The sequence below is a fragment of the Choristoneura fumiferana genome, chromosome 4 (assembly GCF_025370935.1).
Source record: "Choristoneura fumiferana chromosome 4, NRCan_CFum_1, whole genome shotgun sequence".
NCBI lineage: Eukaryota > Metazoa > Arthropoda > Insecta > Lepidoptera > Tortricidae > Choristoneura > Choristoneura fumiferana.
This window is the reverse complement of record NC_133475.1, coordinates 12,345,649-12,365,508: the sequence shown is the minus strand read 5'-3', so window position 1 is coordinate 12,365,508 and position 19,860 is coordinate 12,345,649. Positions and strand designations below refer to the sequence as shown.

The 19,860-nt window shown below is 37.5% G+C and overlaps 1 protein-coding gene across 1 annotated transcript in view; it reads right to left on the bottom strand.

The window, feature by feature from the left end:
• The window catches only part of LOC141427470 (putative carbonic anhydrase 3), a 43,578-nt gene that overhangs the window by 2,936 nt on the left and 20,782 nt on the right, over positions 1-19,860 (bottom strand). The window contains exons 2-5 of the mRNA XM_074086970.1: positions 7,878-7,925; positions 5,055-5,219; positions 2,772-2,910; positions 863-968 (exon numbers count right to left, since the gene is read on the bottom strand). Coding sequence (XP_073943071.1) covers positions 863-968; positions 2,772-2,910; positions 5,055-5,219; positions 7,878-7,925 — 458 coding nt within the window. The remainder of the gene's footprint in view (positions 1-862; positions 969-2,771; positions 2,911-5,054; positions 5,220-7,877; positions 7,926-19,860) is intronic.

Genomic DNA, 19,860 nt, shown 5'->3' with positions numbered 1-19,860 from the left:
ATTAATCGTTATTTCAGTGCTCCAGTGTTGTAAGATCCAGCCGTAGTAATACTTATTTATATGTTACTTATTCGAAATGTGATTTTAAAAAGTTATACATGGGACACTGTGGGGTTGTCTAGCAAAGTCTTTTACTTTTAACTATATTACCCAAGCACTTATCTGTATGAAAACCAACCATGTCCCTTTTGTCTGTCTACTGTGACGTCGGAAGAGCAAATTAGTGCTTAGAATTCCCCGTTGTCGATTCGATCGTAATCGATTTAAATTAAGGTTCCGCCGCCCGTGCCGTCTAATATCGACTTAATAATAATAATTTATTTATTTATTCAGACAACAAAGATCCATATATTATTAGTGGTTTACTTATAACTATGTTAGTATCATGGGACACTTGACACCAATTGACCTAGTCCCAAACTAAGCAAAGCTTGTACTACGGGTACTAGGCAACGGATAAACATACTTATATAGATAAATACATACTTAAATACATACTAAACATCCAAGACCCGAGAATAAACATTCGTATTATTCATACAAATATCTGCCCCGGCCCGGCCGTCAATAACAATAACAATATGACATAATAAAAACGGCCACCATAATAAATTTCAGTCTAATTCACAGTATTATTCACTATCTCTCTTCTAACTGACTATCTATTGTTTTTAATTGTGTAACATAATAGTATATTCATGCCTAACGATGTGCAACAAAATGCGGTTTATTGTGGAGCTAATAGTGACATTAGAGCGACGTCAATTAGTACACAAAATAACTGCAATGCCTAAGTTTAGTCTAGATTTGCGACCACATCAAGTGAATGGCTCCGCGCTTGTAACTTTAATAAAATAATAACCTCGTAAAAGAAAGCCAGTACTGCGAGCCCGTCGCTGTGCTTCACAGCTTCCTTGGATGTCTGGTATTCCTCCTTATAGAACACCATGTGAAGCTCCATCGGGAAACTGAAAGTGAAATAAAATAAAAGTGATTGTCGATAAACGAAATACTTACTCAATTCTTAAAATAACATCTTTTTCACTTCTCATGCTCGTTCGTCTCTCAAGTTCGTGTTTACGCTGTATCTAGGCGACATAATAGTACATTTTTTATCGAGGGACTAAAATAAGCCAGTATATACCCGAGGTGGTTAGCCACCCCAGCTTTAGCGAGGGCGTCTATTTATCCGAGGGTTTATATTGACTTTTAGTCTCGAGGTGAAAACTCTATTTTGCACTTCGATTGCGAGAAAACACTTTCTGTGAAAGATAAGCAACTTACCTAACAGTTTTATTAGTCAATTTTTTTCGTCTGTGTCTCTATGTCTTCGTTGCCCCAAGGCCTTCAGACCTCTAAATCGGGCCCTGCGCATCATCTAAATGAGGCTTTAGTTTCGTTATAATTTTGAATTAAATCGTGTTTTATTTCCGAATCAGCTTATCGTTGCTTGTCAGAGTAAATTAATAAATAAACATGTCCATTATTCGTTGAGGTCAAAAGAAAGACCTATCCTGACACCCGCAAACTGACGGCTCATTTTACTATTGTTATTGTTATCTAACAATATGCAGATAACCTGTATAGGAATGTTCATTACCAGTGATCTATTATAATTATTATAATAACACCACTGAGTATGCATGAACAAAGCACAGTGTGAAACCGTGACAAGTCTACACGACTCAATGCAGCTATCCGGTTCACATCATTTACAATTTTCCGACTTAAATTCGTATTTATGTCGGTAGATACCTAATAGACAAAAAGACACTTTTTTCTGTAGTTTCTTAGACTTCTCCTACAAAAGATACTGTGCAAATGCACGGTCAAAGCCTTATTTAAAAAAAAATGCAAGTTTTCTTTGCTTACATTGTTATAATATACTACATATCCCATTCATTACAGCTTTAAATCGATGTCATTAACGGTCGAAAAGTTCTATCAAGTGGATGACGCTAGAGACTACCTACGAATTGTAAGATCAGGGACACACCACATGGCGATAAAAAATTATAATACCCTTAGAAATTCGCAATATGTATTACAAAAGAACATTTATTCACTAATAAGTTAAAAAATTATCTGCTATCAAAGTGTTTTTACAATCTTCAACAATTTTTCGATTGTGATGAATAAATATTACTATTTAGTATTAAGTTTGAAAAATGACAAATGGACTATCAATTTGTTGAGCAATTTGCGGTGTCCTTGCAGCTTGCAGGGTTTATGTTGGCGCATGTATGTATTAATAGAATTAAGACCTTTTATACCATATAATTGCAATAAACTATATGACTATGACTAATTTGCTGCTTTTCTACGCTTCGTTTTCGGTGTGCTAATATCTACCTTTTTAGGGTTCCGGAGACAAAATGACAAAAACGGAACCCTTATAGTTTCGCCACGTCTGTCTGTCTGTCTGTCTGTCCGTCCGAAAATTTGGAAACATTCAGGATGGTAGTAAGTACTAAATATCAAACTTTCAAGGAAAACTATAACGGCTAAGTTTGCTAGTAATTTATGCGTAAATAGCAGCCTAAGGTATAAAATATACCTAAACTTGAAAGATTCCGTATAAAATACGAAATCCTTAGAAAAATATTACTTAATTTTTTCATAATGGCTACGGAACCCTATTTTGGGCGTGTCCGACACGCTCTTGGCCGGTTTTTTTTTTTAATATAGGTACCAAAATGATGTCATTGGTCACAGGGTTCATCGTAAAGTGACTATCACGAGTTTTGATATTTTTGCTGCAGCGCTCTTACCTCCGGTGGTTAATTTTGTCTTCGGAGCCGAAGGTATCGTTGTCGCCCCAGTGGAAGTGCATCTGGCTGAATATGTAGTCGCCGTCCAGCGGGCCGCCGCGCACGCGCGGGTGCGGCTCGTTTTCCACCTCGATCAGAACTGGGAAAATAAATTAATAAAATAAGGTTTTTTCTCTCTTTTTTTTTGTTGGCTTTGGAACTCCAGGTGATCATGTCGCTCAATTTTCCCTACGCAAGGGACATATTATAAAATTTGTAAATGCAAATGGCTGTCAGATGTTGGCTCGGAGTGCCAACAATTGACCTCCGGCCCAAAGCCGAAGTATCCTTATCCTCAAGTCTGAGTTCTTATGTTCCCAACCAGCGGGACAAGTCATCACACGAGGTGATGGTTTAAATCTCAAATAAATAGGGTAAAACCGTGATACATGCCGTCGAATATAGGTATAAATATACCCCGATTGTAATTACTCTAGTTTCGCGAATGAATAACATACTATTTTATTTATCTATCGAGACACTCCTAGATATGTACCTACCACTCAGCGCATCTCTAGGGGAAACAGCTCGGCGGAGCGAGGATAGGTTAATGAAGCGTTCCTATGGGTTTAAGAGTAACACATTCCGCGCAACGCATCTCTTGTGCAAACGCAGCCTTAACACTGATCATATCCTCTGATTTTGTTAGAACAGAAACATTTAATCTAATGAAATGACATCTTGTCGCAACCACGAAATAAAAATTGATAGCTTTTGTGATTCCTTTGTTTAGCGAACGTACAAATATTGCATCTAATGATGCCTTCATTTCAGTCTCTGTAACCACAAAACATACGAGTAACTTTATAGGTTTTATGATTCCTCTGATTCTAGCTAGATTAAAATTTGTAACTGATTTTCAATTTATTTTATTTCGCTTAGCGTCTGTAGGAGTGCTATTTTAAAAAAGTGTAAAAGTGATATTTTCTGATAGTTTTGTGGTAACGTGATAAGTAAAATCCTCTTGAATAAGCAGATTAATACATTTTCAATCAAATAGTAATCGCTTAATTTAATGATATCTAGTTACTCTTTATTGAGTCAGAAAAATAAATCAAGTAGGTACGTAAATTAGAGATTTTACTCAAACGTTGCGTTCGCGCGTTTTTACCCACTCTCTAACACTTGTCAACACTAACTTAACTACATATAAAATATTTCGGAAGTCGAGATATATTTTATAAAACGCCAGATATCACGTAGGTATCGATAGTTGTGCTTGGATGAATCGACGCGTCATGTAACACAATATAACCACAAATTGATATCATTTACCTGATTGATAGATATGATTAGGTATAGGTACCTATCATACTTCCTAGTTTATACAGATACTTATTGTTGGGTGTTAGTTAGGTATCTGCTAGGTATAGCGACCAAAACTAGAAGAATGTTAACTAAACTCGTTGTAACACATCATATCGTATGTTTCAAATTACACCTAATTTAGTAATTTCTTGCAAAACCAGACCAACTCGAACGCTTGGCAAAATACTTGCCTACGTTAACATGACAATTGCATTTGCATTAAATTCTATGATTAAAATGTGTGTTAATTGTGATGTTTTAACATACGCGTGTGGTTTTCCGCTTTAAAAATATTGTTACCTACTAGCGCATTTAAGTATGAATTTGCTTCGATGACCTACGCCAGGGGACACCAAATAGTTTCTTCACGGGTCCAGTTTTTAAAATGAAATTATCATCGCGGTCCGTTGTTGTCGTTGCAAGTAAGACAATTAAAGCGCGGGATACATTTTATTAAACTGCGTCTCAGTACCTAATACAATACAAGCTACTTTACTTGAGGTCCGCACAAAATAGGTCGACGGACCGCGGTCCGCCATTTGGTGACCCCTGACCAACGCCATGTATGAAATACGCGCTTATTACCTGTCCGAGTTGCTTCTCAGATTCTTCTTATATGAATTTATTTCCGAAGCGCTGCTATTTCTGGCTAATTAAGGCTGCGTTCGAGTGAATAAATTACTATTGAGCATAAGGCTTACCGGTTTATCCTTTGATATAGCAATAAGCCCGTAATTGATGAAGGCTTTAAAGCTGTGACAAGCGGAACAAGCAAAGTTTTTTCTTTAGTGCTTGTCGGTGCACTCGCATTGGCTATACCAAGACTATTGTTTGAGTGCGACTTGATTTAGCCGCCAGGTCGTTAGATGCTCATGTGGAAGCGTCCAGTTGGCCGACAACAAGAAGTAGAAGTAGCAAGTAGTAGTAGTGGTTTACCAGTGTGTCCATTGTTGGTGACATGGACGTCGTCGATAGAGTCGTCGAAGCCGATGAAATTGATGTCAGGCAGCGCGACCTGCTTAACTCGGAGCACGTTGATGTTGATAGGGCTCTGATGCTTGCCCGTGCACTCCCGGTACCTCTCGCCCCAGTGGGTTGGACCTACACAAATAAAATGAAAAACATAGAAAAAAATAATGTAAAATATCAGTTCAGTGCCCTAATTATTTGCCGGTCACGGTTCACTAATGTTTCGCCGACTATTCATTTCACAAATATGTTTCTTTGAAAGTAATCATTTAGCAAATTCATAAATGTATCAAATATTTTATTTTAATTTATGTATTTTTCATTACGCGAATAGATTCAATAAGGCAAACTCAAGTATTTACAAAAAGATGTTTAAAAACATATACTTAATAAATATTGCAACACATAATAACATGTTTTTTGTCTTTTTGACAACCTACGTTTACGACATTTATAGTCGACGAAGCTCCTATTCCGCCTACTTGTGTCGCTTCGCGCCTTGTCGCAATTATAACCTAACCTAACCCAACAAACGGTCATCGTTCATCCACCATTACCTCTCATATTTCGTTTTCTAGATTTTTTTTTACCGTAAAACGGCAAAAACTACTAGACACTGGCAAAATTGTCCTCCGATGGACAGAGCCATATTTTTTTAAAGAAACAACAACAACCCAACAAACATACTTAGGGATAAAATGTCAAAATAACAACCGCTGGGCTTAGAGCCATGAAATTTGGTATGTAGGTAGCTGGACCTCTGGAATAACACATAGGCTACGTTTATCTCGATATTCCCACGGGATAGGGATAAAATCTCGAAATAATAACCGCTGGGCTTAGAGTCATGAAATTTGGTATGTAGGTAGCTGGATTTCTAGAAAAATACATAGACGACTTTTTGACCTGATATTCCCACGAGATACTTAGGGATAATATGTCGAAATAAAAACCGCTGGGCTTAGAGCCATGAAATGTATTATGTAGGTAGCTGGACCCCTGGAATAACACATAGGCTACTTTTATCCAAACATTCCAACGGGATAGGGATAAAATCTCGAAATAATAACCGCTGGGCTTAGAGTCATGAAATTTGGTATGTAGGTAGCTGGATGTCTAGAAAAACACATAGACGACTTTTTGACCCGATATTCCCACGGGATAATTAGGGATAAAATGTCGAAATAACAACCGCTGGGCTGGTCTGCCAATTTTCTTGCGGCGCATTCTTCTTGGCAATGATGGTCTTTCCGAAAGCGCCGGTAGTTTAAAAAATGACGTGTAAAAGAGCCCATTACGGCCTATTTACTGAATAAATGATTTGAATTTGGATAGGGAAAAAATTTGAAATTTTTAGCACTGGGTTTATAGTCTTGAATTTTGTACAGTTATTCACACACAACACAACCTCAATAAAGAACACGATATAAATTTTGGAAATTTCCAGGGGAATTTTGTAAAATCCCGAAAATTTCAATTGCAACTACCCGACCGAATAGTTTACTCGTGCGAAGCCGCGGGACAAAGCTAGTATTTAATATGAGTGAGTCTCACGGTAGTTTCATGTTCATAATATACCAAACGTTTGTAGGTCGTACGTTTTTTCTTTTTTTTGTATTTGATATAATCTATTTGCCAAAGTATACAATATTAAATGACAATTTGTTAAGTGATATTATTAGGTAAAATGAATTATTTGTAAAATGTGTAGTTGTAGAAGATAAATTAATGAATGATGTAGTTGTCAATCGTTGGTTGCGAAATGAAAATTTGCTAAATAATAATAATAATAAAGCGTTTATTTACTCCACCACATTCCAGTAATACAATCGGTAAATTTACACATTACAGTTGCAATTAGATACAAGACTTGTGCGGTGGAGACTGGTGCCTGAACTAGGGGAAACCTGTATGTCAGACCACCAGGCCTCCGAACCCCAGATGTCTGCAGCTACAGAGGTTATGCTATACTTAGGACTTAGGAGAATTATTTAACATGTGAAGTATACAAATAAAAAACAAAATAAAAAAGTAAGTACAAAAATAATAATAATAAAAAAGTGTGTGCGTGTGTGTGTGCGTATGCGTGTGATGTTTGTGTGTGGTTGTGTGTGTGTGTAAATCGAGTGTTAAATTTTTATATTGGACAGGTAAGGCACCTTTTACGTTTGTTAGAGATTAGGCCTGAGTCGTAGGGTAGTAGCGAGTGTTTTCTTAGAATAATATGTAAAATGAACAATTGCCGGACTGTTAGAACTTTGCAATTCTTGTAGAGGACAATAGTCGGATAAAGAAACGGTAGGAAAGAACTCACTTTGAGGATAGCTCTTTGGGCCCTTTCCAGTTGCAATAAATAAGTTTTATGTGCACCACCCCAGGAAGAGATACAATACGATAGAATAGACTGGACTAAGGCAAAGTAAACAGTCTTTAGTACATTTTTGTCTGCTACATGACGGAGATTTTTGAAAATGTATATTAATTTGTGTATTGAGTGGCGATGAAATGATAGGACACCGCCGGTCATCTTATACAGAGGCTGTATTGTCTAACACGCGGACATTTGTTATCGCATTCAATTCATTATTGCTTTCTGTCTAACAGTGTAAGACAGAAAGAGATGGTGAAAGCGATAGCAAGAGCGTTAGAAATAAGGTCTCAGGTTAGACTGTTGCAGTGCTAGTAGAAAAGGCAATTGTTATTGTATTAAATTGTTGTAATGCTGTTTTGTTTGAAGGCGCGTTTATCGATTCTTTTATGAATACATATCATTCTGCAGTAGGTACTTACCAATGTTTCCATCGTAACCGAAGTCTTCGCCTCTTGTGAGTTCTGGTGCTGGAAAAAAAAGAATTTTCATTATTTTAGCCTAAAGTATAAAATAAGTACAAAAAACAATCCTAAATAAGTTAGAGTTGGATACATATGCTTACATATATTTATATATATCCACGCCAACGTAGTCTAATCAAATCAATCACTAATCTAATGATTTGTTTGAAATATCAATTAAATCAACCAATTACAATTATTTTTCTTCCATTTACTCATGTGTATATTTATTCCAAGATTCTACCTATATTGTTTCTATTAGGTAAGTATCTATTTTTTTTCGTTGTTATTTAAATATGTTAGTATCGACACTAAAAAGTTTCCGATCTCAATCCTTATTCAACACAATAAAGCCTAAATTAGATGGTGCGAGAACTACCGTTTATACCGTGCTACCTAGTTGCGGTAGGTGTACTGACGCCGATAATTGATACTGACTTTTAAAAAAACGCATAATATTTATCGCATCGGCATCGTCTAAATGAAGCTTCGGTTACTATAAGATAAATATCGAATTTCTGTGAAACTGCATGTGTACAAAAAGGCATTTAGGTAAAGTTGCTTTTTATTTAGTTTATGATAAGTACGTAGGTATGTGAAGCTTTTGGGGTTTTCTTTGTTCAATTTAAAATCGTATATCAATAAATGCTAAGTTATAGTTGAAAAAGCCGCATTATTTCACGAGAGCTTCACACGCAACCACGATATTTTACTGTCATTCGCTGAAAATGTAGTACCTACCTTGTTTACATTGACTAGTTTTCGTGTCCGTTATACATTGCCTTTGTATTCAGATGAAATACCGGAAAATTGTTATTAAGCATTATGAACCGACCCTATTGTAGTAATATGTATAACATACCTAGTCTACGTGCGAGCGTTTACCTGTTAGGAAATCGGATTGTCCAAACTTTAATCGATTGAAACCATGAAGCACTTGCAAAATACGAGCGAACTGAATTGAATCGATTCGTGAAATCTCTTCAATACTTACTTCAACGTTCAAAAAGTTGATTCCATAACACTGATAGTTAAAAATAGTATGAAAATTTTCCCTTATCTAAGTATGTCTGATAGATAATTTTCGTGTCTCACTCAACTCAATGGAATTGCGTCCAGCCGTTTTGTATGGTTAACTACCGATTAACTGTTCCATCTTTTTAAACTCCACCCATTTAATACTAACATGGATTTCCTTAAGTTTTAATATAGTACTCAAATCGATCCTAAAAATGGCTGGTCTTTCAACAGCAAGTCATTATTTTCCGTTATTTTCTTTCACGTCTGTATTATTTTTGAACATAAAAACTGTCTTCACGTTAGGTACTACTTTACGTTAATTATTTAGATCATCATTTATTTAGGATTCATCGAGAATGCATAAAAAATACTATGCATTTTCGATTTTAAAATCAGTTAAAATTAGAATTCTGATATAGTTTTTCAATTAATACCATTGATTCAACGAAGCAAAATTTGTTTTATGTACTCGTACATTATGACTGACCTCAGTGATTTACGTAATCTAGTAAAGGAACAGAGTTTTGCACATATCTTGTTTTTTGATACTCGTTAAGTAAACTAGTACAAAATTAGGATAACAAAACGAATCCTCAAATATTGCAAATCGTTTTTTCTTTATCGACTTGATTAAAATGAAGAAACCAAGTTATTTTTCGAGTTGAATCAAGCCCTGAAAGTGTCTGAAAGCGTTTTTATCGACTTAGACGTTTGATTGTTTTGTACCAAATCAATTTGTATGCTTGTCACTGAAAACTATGTACAACACTAACGTGTCATATAGGTACATAATGAAGTTCAAAAAGTTAGACACCTTATAAGTCCTTGGTAGTTAAATTCATCATCATCATTTCAGCCGAAAGACGTCCACTGCTGGACATAGGCCACCCAAGGCTCTCCACTCAGACCGATGTTGTGTTTTCCGCATCCACTGCGATCCCGCGATCTTAACCAAGTCGTCGCTCAATCTTGTTAGACAGCTCGTCTCCCGGTCCGCGGACGCCATTCGAGAACCTTCTGACCCCATCGGCCATCAGTCCTCATCAGTCCTGAGATCTGTCTGCCTGTTACACGCGCTGAATCGATTTAGATAATATTGGATACCTACGGAGACCGGGAAGACCAGAGGATAGTTTTCAATCTGGAAAATTGCATAGCTGCCATGAGATAGCGATAAACAAATTCTTCACAGATTCGAGGGCTAAAGCTAAAGTAGGCACATGATTGTCGTGCGACAGACGTTTAACTTGAAATTACGTATACAATAGTATGGATAATTTTCGTATCACAGCGGAACTTTTTCCAGTTAGTTATTTTATTTTGTAAGTCATAATTTAAGGTCAACATGGTCCCATTTTTTAACTCCACATCAGAAGAAGATTAATGCCGGAAGAAATCAGGAACCCATGATTAAGTAGGTAGATGAATATTATCGGAGTTGAAATTTTAAATGGATACCTACAAATCACGCTTGTTTTTTTTTTCAAAATCATCAGCCGGTAGACGGCCCCTGTTGAACAAAGGCCACAATGAGCTGTATCTACCGGTTGCCTACAACTCTCGTGACATCATAAGTCCGCCTAGTGGGAGGCCTGCCGACGCCTCGCCTTCTCCCTCAACGATTATCTGTTCATAGAGTCATGTGACCAGAGGCCTTATTGTCTAACACGCTTGGAATCACAATCGTTTTCACCACTTCTGTCTGTCACGGGGGTTGGGATGAAGGTAGAAAGAGATGGGAATGCGATCGCAAGCGCCAGCAGGGCTACTACGAAATTCGAAAATCGAAGTTCGTGTTGTTCGGTCCCTTTGACACTTATACTATTTAATACGAGAGCGAGAGGGACGGTACGATACGAAATTCGATTATCGAACTTCGGAATAGGGCCTCAGAGTCAGAGCGTTAGACAATACGACCACAGCTTATTGCCACTTCAACTTGCATATTCTTCAAACTATGACGGAGCAATTATAATAACAAGACAAAACCACGATTTCACTGCCGATTAACTAAATTATCTAAAAAGCCAACCCGTTAATCTGTATCGACTGATGATGAAACTACTATTGAAAAAGTTCATAAGGTTACAATAGTTATTTATAATATAATAAGTAAGAAAGAAGGTTAACTAAACAACTCTCTGGACTGCAGGCGTTTTGAAATCAGTGTAACAGGATCTGTACGGTCTCAAATAAGAGATTTCGCGATGCTACGAGTAGGATTAGGTAAGTGGACAAGGACAATGTCGCGTAGACTACAATCGATTCACATTTAAAGTACCTATACATCGCGGAAGACAATTAATCAAGCTATAGGTGAGGAAATCATTATTGCAGGCAATGTCTTTGTTTTTTGTTAGACAGGATAACTTTATATATATATATATATATATATGTGGTGTTGGTGGTAGATGGGTTTGTGTGATTTGTGCGTGTTCTTACAGTGTGGAAGTGGAGGAACAGCATGAACACGCACATTTTGCATAAACTTAACTATTTATCATGCGGTTGAGCAAAGAAATCATTTTACTTCATTGATATGGACCTCCGCAAAGTAACGCCTGAAGTATATAACTTACAAGTGAACTAAGTTTTTATATACTTACAAAGTTGTATGGAAAGTGATTCGTTATTTTTGTTCTTTAATCCTCACGATCTGTATCTACAGTTAGAGAACTTCCTGCTAAGTAATTTCTATAAAAACTTAACTAGAGGGACATTATAAAGTCAACAATTGTCATACATAACTACCTAGTCCAGGAAAACTAAAAGTACCGGTTTTGTTTTATTTAAATTGATACAATAAATTTCAAGAGCATGGCCATTGTATACTCATACATAATACGAGTACATAGTGGAAGTATGTAAATAGGAAAAACATTCGCAAAATGTTGCCTTCCATGCCGGAACAAACCCTGGCATCCTTTTTACAAAAATGTAGCATCTGTAGTCGGACAGGTTCTCCTTGACGAGTGCGGTGTCTTTTCACCTTGCGCTTGCACTTCAAGGGAAATCGATCTTTTTTCTGTATAAGTTTTTTGGTCGATCTAAACTTAAAGAGATGGCACTGAACGGCAGCGCCATAACGTTACAGTTTATGAACATAATAAATGGTTTTCGTTCGATAGGTACTTGGATATATGTTTATGTACCTATAAAATTAATTAAGTGTTTTATTTTCAATGAAGGCATTTTAATAACAATACACTCCACTGTTTTGATCACGAGACTACTATGCAGAGGGAGGGTTAATATTATAGGTACTTTGGACTGCAATATAATACGTATTTTCACCACAGGTACTAAAAAACAAACTATTAACTCTTCCTCAGAGAGTTGATTTAAGCAGTTTTAGTTCATATACCACCGATAGACGACCGGATGGCCAATTGGCTAAGTGGTTAGAGAACCTGACTATAGTACTTGCATTGTAGGATGGTGCGGGTGACAGTTGTCAATATCACAAGACTAGAGAGTCAAAGTGTCGTGAGTCGATAAAACTAATAATTTAAAATCTCAACGGACGAACAACAGATGAAAGTGGTGGTGTTAATTGCCTTATTAATACTATTTACCAATTACAAAGTCATAATATAACATCATCATCATCATCATCCCAGCCTATATACGTCCCACTGCTGGGCACAGGCCTCCTCTCAGAACAAGAGGGCTTGGGCCATAGTTCCCACGCGGGCCCAGTGCGGATTGGGAACTTCACACGCACAATTGAATTGCTTCGCAGGTTTGTTGCAGGTTTCCTCACGATGTTTTCCTTCACCGCAAAGCTCGTGGTAAATTTCAAATGTATACATTTGATAATATAACAATAAGCATTAAATCAGCCGTGCAGTACAGTGCGTGCGACGCTAGGAATCTGACGTTTCTCACTGCACCGGAAAGTTGCGAAATCGCGTAGCGCGGCCTAGCCGCTGCCCGTTAATGTCGCTATGAGTTCGCAACAACTCATTGCGAATGAACTGTTGGCGTTTATCCAAAATGCCATCGACGCCATGGATGAGGTCAGCATCGTGCAGATCTGCCAGTCCAACTTCAAGGAGGATGAGATTTCCAGTGCCAAGGCGCTGCTAGTCGTAAGGCCGACCAGACGCCGTCTCGTAGAAGGGATGGAGGAGTGAAGAGTCTCCAGGACATCATCACGATGTTCAAAGCGACCGATCTGGATGACGTGCCCTCTTTTATGGCAAAGGAGTTGCGGAAGCTGCCCCCTATCACTTTCGATCACATCAAATTCAAATTCAAATCATTTATTCAGTAAATAGGCCGCAATGGGCACTTTTACACGTCATTTTTTAAACTACCAGCGCTTTCGGAAAGACCATCATTGCCAAGAAGAATGCGCCGCAAGAAACTTGGCAGAAAGTCATTTTTTCATAATAATATAATTACAAATAAAATACTTAAAAACAGTATACAATTAAAGAAAAAAAATACAAAAAATAATAATAATAATAATTCAGGGATGTATGGGGTCCCTTAGTTACAATACTAAACACTAACTATATCTAAGCTATATCTACGTTCAGTGGAAGTGTAGAATGCTTCCACCGTCATAAATTTTAAAATAATAATAACAATAATTTAGTTCTGAAATATACATGTCAGGTCAAGTAACCATTAAGCTTTTGGATTTCGAAGGCAAGTTCACATCTGCCGCCCCCAAAGTTAGCTCACACGTCACCAACCAACTTAAGTAGTCAGTAGGCGATATTCTTGCCTAATTATTTCACTAATTCACACCAAAATGGTGTGTGTTGGCTTTATAAATCAAACTACATTAACAAGTTATTTAATTAAAAAGAATCTTTTCTATTTTCAGTCTCAATTTGTTTTATTTAGGCGAAAACACTATTTTGATGAGAATATTAGTGAAATTCAAGGTTGAAATAAATTATTTGCCACTTAAGTAAGGCTAAACGGAGTTTACAAGAATGTTCGTTACTTTCCAATTTATAAATACCGATATAGGTACCTACTCAAAATTCATTATGTCCCATCAGTAAACTAGTCGTTACATGCATATTACGTTTCTTCACTTAATTGTGCTTTGAATTTTATTAATTGATTATAAAAATTTGATAGCTTAAATTTAATTCGTATAACATAGTTCTTTATGCTCAAATATACTGAGCGGCAACAAATCTGGCCCTAAAATGTATGCAGTAATAAGTAATTTTGTATGTAGAGTGGGCCAAATTTTGTGCCGGTGAGTATATTTTACGCCAGTCATATTCAGGCTGCAACTGAAATATACTTCCATATATTTTGATTATTTATTTATATCCTTCCCAAGGTCTTAATGGATGAAAATTCCTAAGTACGTTCCATATTAGGCGGTAATGGCCAAGAGTGACGTAAAAATAATAAGGCAATTACATAAAAAAAGATCTGCTTATAATCGAGGACGGTAGCTAAATAAAGTAACTTCTTGTTCAGCATTAACATGCTAAGGTAACTGAGTTAGATCTATTTAAAGTGGTAGGTATCCATTTAAAACAGGCTGCACCATATTATTTTCCTATGGCCGTAATCGTAATGGCCGTTATTATGCAGACGGTCGTGGGTTCTAGGTCGAGCTCGCACCTATGAGTATTTTTTTTAAATAATTGTGCGAAAAAACTTTGCGGTGAAGAAAAACATCGCGAGGAAACCTACACACATCTGCAAAGAAATTTAGTGGTATGTGTTAAGTTCCCAATCCGCAATGGATCCGCGTGGGAAATACGGCCCAAACCCTTTCATTCTGAGGGAAAGCCTATGTCCTGCAGTTGGCAGTATATAGGCTGAAATAATGATGGTAAACTAAAAGCTATACATACAATGATGGTAAGCTACCTACATCACTCTTGCTCCATTTGCTGTTTCATGTCGATGTTTTGTGTGTGATGTAGCCGGTACTATTTATCGGGGCAGCCCCTTAGGGCCTTTGCACACCGCGGTTTTTAAGCGCCATCGACGCGCGATTTAGAAACGCTCGTTTACAGCACGGTGCTCTCTCCATAGAGCAGCCATAGTATTGATAAAAAAACCGGCCAAGAGCGTGTTGGACACGCCTGAAATAGGGTTCCGTAGCCATTACGAATAAATTAAGTAATATTTTTCTAACGATTTCGTATTTTGTACGGAATCTTCCAAGTTTAGGTATATTTTATACCTTAGACTGCTATTTAAGAGTAATAATTATTCTACTAATAATTCTCAAGATAACTTAACCGTTATAGTTTTCCTTGTAAGTTTGATATACTTACTACCATCCTGAATTTTTTCAAATTTTTTCACCCTCTGGATTAGATTTTAATGGGGGGACGCTCAATTTTAATGAAAAATTGCACTTTAAAGTTGAATATTTTGCATACACATCACTGAATCGAAAAATTGTTTTAGCAACCCCCTAAAGGTTTTGAAAGACCTTTCCAACGATACCCCACACTACAAGATTGGATGAGAAAAAAAAATCACCCCCACTTTACGTCTATGGGAGGTACATTAAAAATTGTTTTTTGAATTTTTTATTGTACCATTTTGTCGGCATAGTTTACATATATATTCGTGCAAAATTACAGCTTTCTAGCATTGATAGTCCCTGAGCAACGCCACGGACGGACGAACAGACAGACAGACATGGCGAAACTATAAGGGTTCCGTTTTTGCCATTTTGGCTACGGAACCCTAAAAACACGATGTACAAAGACCCTTAGTGCCTTTTATAACCAAGAATCAGTCATATTTTAAATAGTATAAGTTTACCTGTAGGTATTATACGTATACTTATAGATGTGATACAACCCTATGCTTAATGTATAGTATGCTACAGTTGGGTCGAGCAATATTACAAGGCCAGCTATAGGTACTCTATCCGTTAGTTCCGTTACATAGACAAAGGTAAATGTTAAAAAACTAATTAACGTCTAATCGTAGCACAACAAAGCCGCATAGGTACTGACGCGTATCAAATTCATTGATAAAAATAATTTAAGGCACTTAATAATAGTTTGACCTTTCGTCATTGCCAATGCTTCGAGTCGGTCGCCGTGCATATTATGCAATGGTTAAAAGCGCGGACGAGCGCAAATGGAGCACAATGCAAAACTTAACGAATATATACGAGTAATATCACATCTGAAATCTGCTAGATACAATCACGAAAAAAACCGGAAAGTGCGACTTGAACTCGCACACTGATGGTTCAGTACAAATTTAAAGTATATCTCGGCCCTCGGGTCTTGGATGTTTAATATGTATTTCATCATCATCCCAGCATATACGTCCCACTGCTGGGCACAGGCCTCCTCTCAGAACAAGAGGTCTTGGGCTATAGTTCCCACGCGGGCCCAGTGCGGATTAGGAACTTCACACGCACCATTGAATTGCTTCGCAGGTTTGTGCAGGTTTCCTCATGATGTTTTCCTTCACCGCAAAGCTCGTGGTAAATTTCAAATGTAATTCCGCACATTAATTTGGAAAAACTCAGTGGTGCGAGCCGGGGTTTGAACCCACGACCCTCTGAGAGGCGATAGGTCAAACCTCTAGGCCACCACGGCTCTTTACGCGGCGGGAATATGTATTTAAGTATGTATTTATCTATACAAGTATGTTTATCCGTTGCCTAGTGTCCAAGTACAAGCACAAGCATTGCTTAGTTTGGGACTAGATCAATTGGTGTCAAGTGTCCCATGATATTAAAATAAATACAAACTGAAATATAGATGCATAGAAAAACCAGAAAAATAAGACCAGCGCTGGGAATCGAACCCAGGTCATCGGCATTCCGTACCACGTGATATACCGCTACACCACCACTAGACAGTGATACAGACACGAATTTCTCCTATGCACCAAGTATGCACCACATATCTTAGCTTGTTTGTTTTCTTATTTAGTCACTTAAGCAGCGACACTAGCGACATCTATGCTGTAGCCCTCATCGAGAAACTTTCAGCGCCCCATTGGAACTAACCGCTCACCCGGACAAGAGATGTCGTTATTAAGCAACCAACACAGAATAAGTAATAGTACAAGTACAGAAGTTTCACTGCCGTACAAAAGTGACGTTTAGGCATAAGAATCGTGCCTACTTTATGCTTCTCTGTCTATCGCATAACTCGTGTTCACTCGCACGCGTTGAGTCGCACTGAATCGCCTCAACGTTGGGGAGGCCCGGTAGGTATGTACTTGTAGCTCGGCGGCGGAATGGCCTAGTGACACCCCCCTGACCAACATAAGATTGGTTTTTTGGAATCTTTTTGTATTTTATATTTCAATTCCAATTTTTTTGATATTTATTAAAAAAAAACTATCTATGAATAAATAGCCAATGGTAGCAGAGCCCAGTATGGCGTCATTTTCATGGATACTAACATGGACAGACAGACATGTAAAATTAAGATTTCCCGACTTTTCTTATCGGTTGTGTTATAATACTCGTAGATACCTGCACACTAAACTTCAAGTTTTCAGGACAACTGGAAGTAACCTATAGGTTTTGAAGAAACACTTTTTTTTTAGTATAACTTACGGTTGCGTTGAGTTTGGATTTTCATTATTTCGAGGGGTAGCAGAGCCGAGTGGCAGCATGACAGACGGACAACAAAGCGTTCCTATAAGGGTTCCGTTTTTGCCAACTTAGGTACGGAACCCCAAACGTAATGAAAAAAAAAAACAACTATTTTATTCCGGAAACTGACCGATTTTTTTTTAATACAAATACGAGACAGTACTACCCCTAGTATCAAGGAGCTCTGTTTATTTCTATAACTTCTGTTACGATTCTACGCTTAGTAATGAATATGTACTAAGTAGGTAAAGTAAAAAATTATAGTAATTATGTAATACACATGTAGTAGGTCTTTCGGCAAAATATTTTTCGCCAAATTTCACTTTCCAAAAAACTTATCGCAGTAGTTGGTTTTCCCAAACGAATCTTTAGCATATTAACATTTCGCATTTTATTCATTTGGTCAAATTATCATTTGGCATAATTTTACATTGTCAAGTTTTATTATGACGAACGTTTATTAAGCAAATGTTTTCTTTTGGCTAATATTAAGTATATTCCAAAAAATGATTGTTCAAAATGACACTTCGCACACGAACCAACCACAGAAACCAACTGCTACCAGAAAAGTAGGTTAGGTTAGGTTAGAACTGCGTCCCCCACAGAAACGAACTGCTATCAGAAAAGCAGGGTAGGTTAGGTTAGAACTGCGTCCCCCACAGAAACGAACTGCTACCAGAAAAGTAGGTTATTATGCCATGCAATATTTTCGGAAGAGTGCTTTATACCAAACGATACATTTGACTAAATAATACTTGGTAATATGAAACATGACTAAATAATTATTTGTAAAACAATAATTTGCCAAAAAAAAAATACTTTACCTTCCGCCGCCTAACTTTGCCTAAAAGTTCATTGCCATGACTAGTAACACAAAAACTATAAAGGTATAATTCCAATAATTGAATAGGCACTATACCGTTAAGCGATTCGAACACAATCCGGAAGTAACGTAAAGACGTCGCATAAAAAATGTATCTCAAAAATGCGTCAAAACTGAGTATTAAGTAATGAACTTTTAGGCAAATTTATATGGCGCGTGGTATAACTGTAAAATTGCGACAAGTTGTTATAGCAAATTATTTTTTGTCAAATGATAATTTGAGTAAAATATTTTGGGATGTGATACTTTGGGAAAAGTTTTTTGCTCATACATTAGTAATCCTCAAAAACATCATGTGTCTCTTAATTTTGAGATCGTTCGATGTCCTGTCTAGTGATTTTTTTTATTACGAGACACGGAAAGAAAGCCGGCAAGCAGGGTCACCTGTGAGCAGTTGTGAGTATCAAACCATTCACACATAGGTATACGAAGTCTCGCCAGCACAAAAGAGGAAATGGAATGCCTCGGTCTTATTAAATAATTGTCCTGGCTGCATTGCAAAAATTACATCGTAGATGCCTTAACCTTGCATACTTGCATACAATGCATCCGCGTCAAATGTGTCATGTCTCTAATCCGCTAGTTGAAATTTTTGGATTTTAATTCGATCCCGTGACGCATCTAGCTTCTACCAGCAGCCTTTCGCAGACTGTCCCTCTACGAGCAAGGCTACTACGAAACTTGAAACTCGAAGTTCGTGTCGTGCGGTTCCTCAGCAGGGCTACTACGAAACTCGAAACTCGAAGTTCGTGTCGTGCGGTCTCTCTGACACTTATACTATTTGATACGAGAGCGAGAGGGACCGAACGACACGAACTTAGAGTTTCGAGTTTCGTAGTAGCCCTGCTGACACTTACTATTTAATACGACAGCGAGAGGGACGGTACGATACAAACTTCGAGTTTCGAGTTTAGTAGTAGCCCTGCTGATCGAATGGCGTTCTACAATACGTTTGCTGAGACGCGATTTCCACTCAACTCGTTCAAGGATTCGCCACATGAACAAGATAATCGGTAAATCACATCACGCAAATTCTAAATAGAGTAATGTTTTCGTGAAGTATAATGGGCATTCATCGTGAATTGTGCGATTTTGTTGATGTGCCGGCCGTGTCTAATGCAACACGCCAGTTGGCCGGGAGTCGCAAAGGCGATTGTCTCCACCGCGCGACGCCTCGAGCTACTTTGGCAGCCTGTCTATTGTTCTTTGTACGTAATTGGTACCGAAACGGAATTATTATTCGGTGAATTGCTTACTGTTCAATTAGGCACTAAAGTTTTGACGCTTCTGTTTCAGCACCCAAGGCTGCTTCTGTTGATTGTTTGATGTTTGTTTGTTTGTTTATGGGGAAAGATTTTTAAGATCACATCACTCGAAAAAATGCCGCTCGAAGGAGTGCCTGGAGAGAGAACTCTATTGCGGCCCATACAAGCGTGCTCTAAAATTTCTAGAAAACTACAGCTACT